This window comes from Scyliorhinus torazame, chromosome 5 (genome assembly GCF_047496885.1).
Source record: "Scyliorhinus torazame isolate Kashiwa2021f chromosome 5, sScyTor2.1, whole genome shotgun sequence".
NCBI lineage: Eukaryota > Metazoa > Chordata > Chondrichthyes > Carcharhiniformes > Scyliorhinidae > Scyliorhinus > Scyliorhinus torazame.
Genome location: NC_092711.1, coordinates 71,828,449 through 71,835,239, shown reverse-complemented (window position 1 = coordinate 71,835,239; position 6,791 = coordinate 71,828,449). Strand labels below are relative to the sequence as shown.

The following is a 6,791-nucleotide window of genomic DNA, read 5'->3' as shown; positions in this document are numbered from 1 at the left end:
CAAATTAAATCGAGACAAGAGTGAGTATTTTGTGGTGTTTCGGCTGGTGGGGCCTGCCATTCCGTAGGGCAGGGGTTCACTTTAGATATCTGGGTGTGCAGGTTGCTCGGGATTGGAGGGGGGGTAGGGGTCACTGGAGGGTCGGTTAAAATTAACACGTTGCTGCGATTTCTGTTTATTTTCCAATGCCTGCCGGTTTTCCTGCCAAAGGCATTTTTTGGAGTTTTCAGGAATAATTTCCAACAAGTGGAAACATCTTCTCCATGTCCACTCTACCCAGGCCTCGCAGTATCCTGTAAGTTTTAATAAGATACCCCCATACTTCAAAACTCCAGGGAGTACAGACCCAGAGTCCTCAACCGTTCCTCATACGACAAGCTCTTCATTCCAGGGATCATTCTTGTAAACCTCCTCTGGAGTTTTTCCAAGGCCAACACATCCTTCTTAGATATGGGGCCCAAAGCAGCTCATAATACTCCAAATGGTGTTTGATCAGCGTCTTATACAGCCTCAGAAGTACATCCCTGATCTTGTATTCAAGCCCACTCGACCTGAATACATTGCATTTGCCTTCCTAACTGCCGACTGAACCTGCACATTAAGCCTTTTAAAAAAAATTTAGAGTACCCAATTTATTTTTTCCAATTAAGGGTAAGTTTAGCGTGGTCAATCCACCGACACTGCACATCTTTGGGTTGTGGGGGCGAAGCCCACGCAAACACGGGGAAAATGTGCAAACTCCACACAGACAGTGACCCAGAGCCGGGATCGAACCTGGGACCTCGGCGCCGTGAGGCTACAGTGCACTTGCACATTAACCTGAAGAGAATCTTGAACAAGGTCTCCCAAGTCCCTTTGTGCTTGTGATTTCCTCAGCATTTCCCCATTTAGAAAATAGTCTATGCCTCCATTTTTCCTTCCAAAGTGCATAACCTCACACTTTTCCACATTGTATTCCATCTGCCACTTCTTTGCCCACTCTCCTAGCCTTGCTCAGCATTGCTTCTTTTTCTAATCACTTTAAATGGATGCCCTGTTTATAACCTTGCCCTAAATATGACTTGCTGGATCAAACATCTATTGCAGATCCTTAGTTTTAATGTGGTCAAGTGCCTTTCCATTTGAGAACTGTTCAATAAAGTTATTAGAATTATTTGTAGCTAGGACAGCACGTGGAGCAGTGGTTAGCGCTGTGACTACAGCGCTGAGGACCCGGGTTTGAATCCCCGCCCTGGGTCACTGTCCGTGTGGAGTTTGCACATTCTTCGCATGTCTGCATGGGTTTCACCCCCACAACCCAAAGATGTGCAGGTTAGGTGGATTGGCCAGGCTAAATTGCCCCTTAATTGGAAAAAATAATAATAATTGGGTATTCTGAATTATTATTATTATTTTTTTAAAAGGATTATTTGTAGCTTCCCCACCAATCAGTTTTTTCCATTATCCTGAAGTGACCTTATTTGTATCAGGAGTTAACTGAAGTGGGTTCCTAACCTCTCATTATCTAAATTTCCATTTACCACTTTTCTGTCCACCTGACCCAGTCCATGGCTTTCTCCCTCATTGTCTAAAACACATCAGCAACTTTTGTGTAATCCTGGTGCATACATTTCAGTCTAAATCATTGATATATACCGGAAACTGTGGAGCCCCACTGGAAACAGACGTCCAGGCATCATTCAGTCCTGGATGTGACTAACAGCAGCAACAGCTAAATCCAAACCCTGCTGTTGCCTGTGAACTTGCTGATGTCTGTGCAGGTTGTTTGACTGAGTGAATCTCCTCCCACACACGGAGCGGTTGAACAGCCTGTCCCAAGTACCGCTCCCACATGTGGGGCGACACAGTAGCACAGTGGTTAGCACTGTTTCTTCACAGCTCCAGGGTCCCAGGTTTGTTCCCGGCTTGGGTCACTGGCTGTGCGGAGTCTGCACCTTGCCCCCAGTGTCTGCCTGGGTTTGCTCCGCTTTCCTCCCAGTCCAAAAATATGCAGATTAGGTGGATTGGCCATGCTAAATTTCCCTCAGTGTCCAAAAAGGTGAGGTGGGGTTATGGGTTAGGTTGGAGGTATGGGCGTAAGTAAGGTGCTCTTTGCAAGGGCCGGTGCACTCGATGGGCCGAATGCCCTCCTTCTGCACTGTAAATGCTATGATTCTGTTTCAGTGTGAACTCGCTGGTGTTTCCGCAGACTTTGTTTTCTTTTAAATCTCTTTTTACAGTCAGAACAGTTAAAAGGTTTCTGATCAATGTGAATAAGTTGGTTTGAGGTCAGGTGGGATGACCGAGTAAATTTCTTGTCACACACGGGTCAAGTGTACGGTCTCTGTCCAGTGTGAACTCGTTGGTGTTGCAGAAGCTGGGATGAACATGTGAATCTCTTCTCACACACGGAGCAGGTGAATGGCCTCTTTCCCCAGTGTGAGTGTGTTGGTGTTTCAGCAAATTGCTTTTCCTTTTAAAGCTCTTCTCACAGTCAGAACATTTAAAATGTCTCTGATCAGTATGAACAAGTTGGTGGCTCAGGAGGAATGATAATCGAGTGAATCCCTTCCCACATTCCAAACAGGTGAATGGCCTCTCCCCAGTGTGAGTGCGTTGATGTGACAGTAAATCCATTCTGCTTTTAAAGCTCTTCTCACAGTCAGCACATTTAAAAGGTCTCTCATCAGTATGAACAAGTTGGTGTCTCAGGAGGTGGAATGATCGAGTGAATCCCTTCCCACACACGGAGCAGGTGAATGGCCTCTCCCCAGTGTGAGTGCGTTGATGTGTCAGTAAATACTTTCTGTTTTTAATGCTCTTTTCACAGTCAGCACATTTAAACGGTCTCTGGTCAGAGTGAACCTGATGGTGAGCCCGGAGGTTTGACAAATCATTAAATCCCTTCCCACATTCCAAACTGGTGAACGGCCTCTCCCCAGTGTGAGTGCGTTGATGTATCAGTAAATCCTTTCTGCTTTTAAAGCTCTTTCCACAGTCAGCACATTTAAAAGGTCTCTGGTCAGAGTGAACCTGATAGTGAGCCCGGAGGTTTGACGATGCATTAAATCCCTTCCCACATTCCAAACAGGTGAATGGCCTCTCCCCAGTGTGAGTGCGTTGATGTAACAGTAAATTATTTCTGCTTTTAAAGCTCTTCTCACAGTCAGCACATTTAAACGGTCTCTGATCAGTATGAACAAGTTGGTGTGTCAGGAGGTTTGATGACCGAGTGTATCCCTTCCCACACATCGAGCAGTTGAATGGCCTATCCCCAGTGTGAGTGCGTTGATGTATCAGTAAATCCTTTCTGCTTTTAAAGCTCTTTCCACAGTCAGCACATTTAAAAGGTCTCTGATCAGTATGAACAAGTTGGTGTGTCAGGAGGTGGGATGACCGAGTGAATCCCTTCCCACACACGGAGCAGGTGAATGGCCTCTCCCCAGTGTGAGTGCGTTGATGTGTCAGTAAATCATTTCTGCTTTTAAAGCTCTTCTCACAGTCAGCACATTTAAACGGTCTCTGATCAGTATGAACAAGTTGGTGTGTCAGGAGGTTTGATGACCGAGTGAATCCCTTACCACACACCGAGCAGGTGAACGGCCTTTCCCCAGTGTGAATACGTTGATGAGTTTCCAATTCAGACGGGGAATTGCATCCCATCCCACAGTCCCCACATTTCCATGGTTTCTCCATGGTTATCGACAAGTTATCAGGTGTAGGTAGGATGCAGATTTGAGGTCACTATCAGATCAGCCGTGATGTTATTAAATGGTGGAACAGGCTCACGGGGCTGAATGTCCAATTGCTGCTTCTTGATTCCTATGGTGCGAATGTTCTTATATCTCTCCAACATGGATTATGTGATCAGTATGAACAAGTTGGATTGGCCAGATTGAAGCCTGAGTACGGTGTCTCCCTGATATAAATGCTGCAATTTAATTTCATGCTGTGTGATTGGACAAACATTTCTCCTTCCACGTTGAAAGGCCGGTCCTGATGAATCAAGTGACTCTGTCAGATCTCGACATGATGTTTGCATCTGCAAATATTCTGTAAAAGGAGATTACATTGAAATACTGTGAATATATAAGACACAAACAGGCCATTCTGTCACACGTTCTGCTGCTGTCCATATGCGGCACACATCTCCGACTGTCCCACCTATCAAATCTCAGCCTTTCAGCTGATTTTCAATTCCATTTTCTCTCATGTGCTTATCCCGTTTCCTTTTGAAAACATCTCAGCACTTTCCTCAACTCCTTTCCATGGTAATGAGTTGCACATTCTGAACCTGTAATAAATAATTTTGTCTGCATTGTCCCCTTGGATTCATTCGTAACTGTCTTGCAATTATGACTTGTTCTTTATTGATGGTCACTCTCTCACATCGCCCCTCTCCAAACTGATAATTTAAAAGATTTACAGCTGTAATCTCTCATGTTACAAAAGTCATCATTGTCAATGCAGGATAGAATTTGCAAAGAGATAAACCTTTCTGTTGGGTTCAGTTTGTGTGCAAATTCTACAATTCTAACCCCCTGTAAAAGGAGTTTACAAAAGCCATCACTGTCAGTCCAGGATAGAAATTCTGAACAGGCAATTCTAGTTTCTCTGGAACATTTTTTCCTCTGTTCCCCCAAAGCTGTCAATCCCAGTCCCACATACTCTCCCTCCTCCCTGGGCTGAAATCCAAACCCATCTCACCATTTATTTCCTCCACTCCCAGTTTTCTCCCTCCCTCTCCTCTGCCTGGGTTCAGTTCTCCAGCTCTTGTCTGCAGACTGACAATAAAATCAATGGGTCTTATTGGGGGTTTGGGGCCTCCAGCAGGTATTTGTGAATCCTCCCCACCCACCTGCCAGGGTTTCCTTCCTTGCCAGAGATCAGAGTCCTCATTGATTTGAGTGCAAAGTGTAAGCTCTTAGGTGGATTGGCCATGATAAATTGCCCTTAGTGTCCAAAATTGCCCTTAGTGTTGGGTGGGGTTACTGGGTTATGGGGTTACTGGGTAATGGGGTTACTGGGTTATGGGGATAGGGTGGCGGTGTTGACCTTGGGTAGGGTGCTCTTTCTAAGAGCCGGTGCAGACTCGATGGGCTGAATGGCCTCCTTCTGCACTGTAAATTCTATGAAATTCTTGTCACCCCTCCCCCATACTCTGGTGTGAACCATCCTCCAGTGTCTGAAGCAGGATGGGGCCCGTTAACCTGGGCTTGTTCCCGGGAGGGAGAAGCTCCGCAGCTGCAAACCAGGGAGCTGACAATCATAGAATTTACAGCGCAGAAGGAGGCCTTTCGGCCCATCGAGACTCCACCGGCCCTTACAAAGAGCACCCTACTCAAGCCCACGTCTCTACCCTATCCCTGTAACCCCGATTTAAACTTTCTGGACACTAAGGGCAATTTAGCATGGACAATCCACCTAAGCCGCACATCTTTGGACTGTGGGAGGAAACCGGAGCACCCGGAGGAAACCCACGCAGACACGGGGAGAACATGCAGACTCTGCACAGACAGTGACCCAAGCCGGGAATCGAACCTGGGACCCTGGAGCTGTGACGCAACTGTGCTGCCCTGCTCTGGAAGGAGCTGCGCTCTGAAAGCACAAACCTGTTATACTTTAACCTGGTGTTGTCAGACCTCTTACTGAGCTCACCCCAGTCCAACGCCGGCATCTCCACATCATAATTGTGAAGGGTTTGCTCCAGCTCACAATGCCCGGGACTGATTGACGGCGGGTTCGGACCAATAGGAAGAGGGGGCGGGTCTGGAAAACTGAAGATGAGCATTGGTCCTCCAGCCAATCAGAGTGAATGGGAGGCGGAGCAAAGCCGGGGCTCTCGCTCCCACCGCATGCGCCCGGCCACCCGGGCCTGTCTCGGGGAAAAGCCCGAGCAGCTTTCGCCTGTTCAGCTGCTGTATCCTAGCTTCGTATCCGGAGCTTGGAGTACACCGAGTGTTTATGAAGCCTCCAGACCCATCCACCGGCTCCATCCCTCCCCCATGACTCACCCACCGAATTTGACCGGCTGAGGATTTCCTCCAGACCGCCTGAATCCTGAGTTGTCATTGGTGCTGCGCATACTTCAGCTCACGTGGGAGACCGGGCTCAGCCCCGCCCCTCATTCACTCCGATTGCTTGGAGGACCGCTGCAACCACTCGGTCCTCCAGGCCTACCTCTCTCTCCCTATTGGTCCAGAGCCGCCGTCAATCACTCCCCGGGCATTGTGAGCTTGAGCATGCGCAGTGCCGATGCTGGTCGGCCGGGAGGTTTCACTGAAACCCGGTGGAGGCTCCAAACCCCACGAAGGGTTACAATCAACAACAACATCTTCTATTTATATAACATCATAAATCATCCCAGTCAACTTCACAGGAATATTATAAAACAAAGTGAGACTCCCAGACAAAAGGAGATTTAGGGCAGGTGACCAAAAACTTGGTCAAAGAGGTGAGTTTTAAAGGGTCTGAAAGGAGGTGAGTGAGGTGGAGACGGGGAGGTTTAGGGAGGGAATTCAGTGCTTGGGGCCGACGGAACTTAAAACCATGGCGGGGTAATTAGAATCGGGAGTGTACAAGAGTCCAGGATCAGAGCTGTGCAGATATCTCAGGGGGTTGTGGGGCTGGAGGAGATGACAGACACAGAGAGAGATGAGGCCATGGAGGGATTTGAAAACAAGGGTGAGAATTGATTGGGAGTGAATACAAGTCTCGGAGCACAGGGATCATAGGGGAAAGGAACTGGCTGTGAATTAAGACATGGGTAGCAGACTTTTGGATGGCTTTAAGTTTACAGAGGTAGAATGTGG

At 47.6% G+C, this 6,791-nt stretch overlaps 1 protein-coding gene across 1 annotated transcript; it reads right to left on the bottom strand.

Moving 5' to 3' along the window:
* Positions 1-1,277: 1,277 nt before the first annotated feature.
* LOC140418385 (uncharacterized) lies at positions 1,278-6,094 on the bottom strand. Its single transcript, XM_072501855.1, has 2 exons — positions 5,998-6,094; positions 1,278-4,032 (listed from the first exon to the last, which is right to left on the bottom strand). The coding sequence occupies exon 2, from the start codon at positions 3,673-3,675 to the stop codon at positions 2,269-2,271; it is 1,407 nt and encodes a 468-aa protein (XP_072357956.1). The 5' UTR covers positions 3,676-4,032; positions 5,998-6,094; the 3' UTR covers positions 1,278-2,268.
* Between the last annotated feature and the right edge of the window lie 697 nt (positions 6,095-6,791).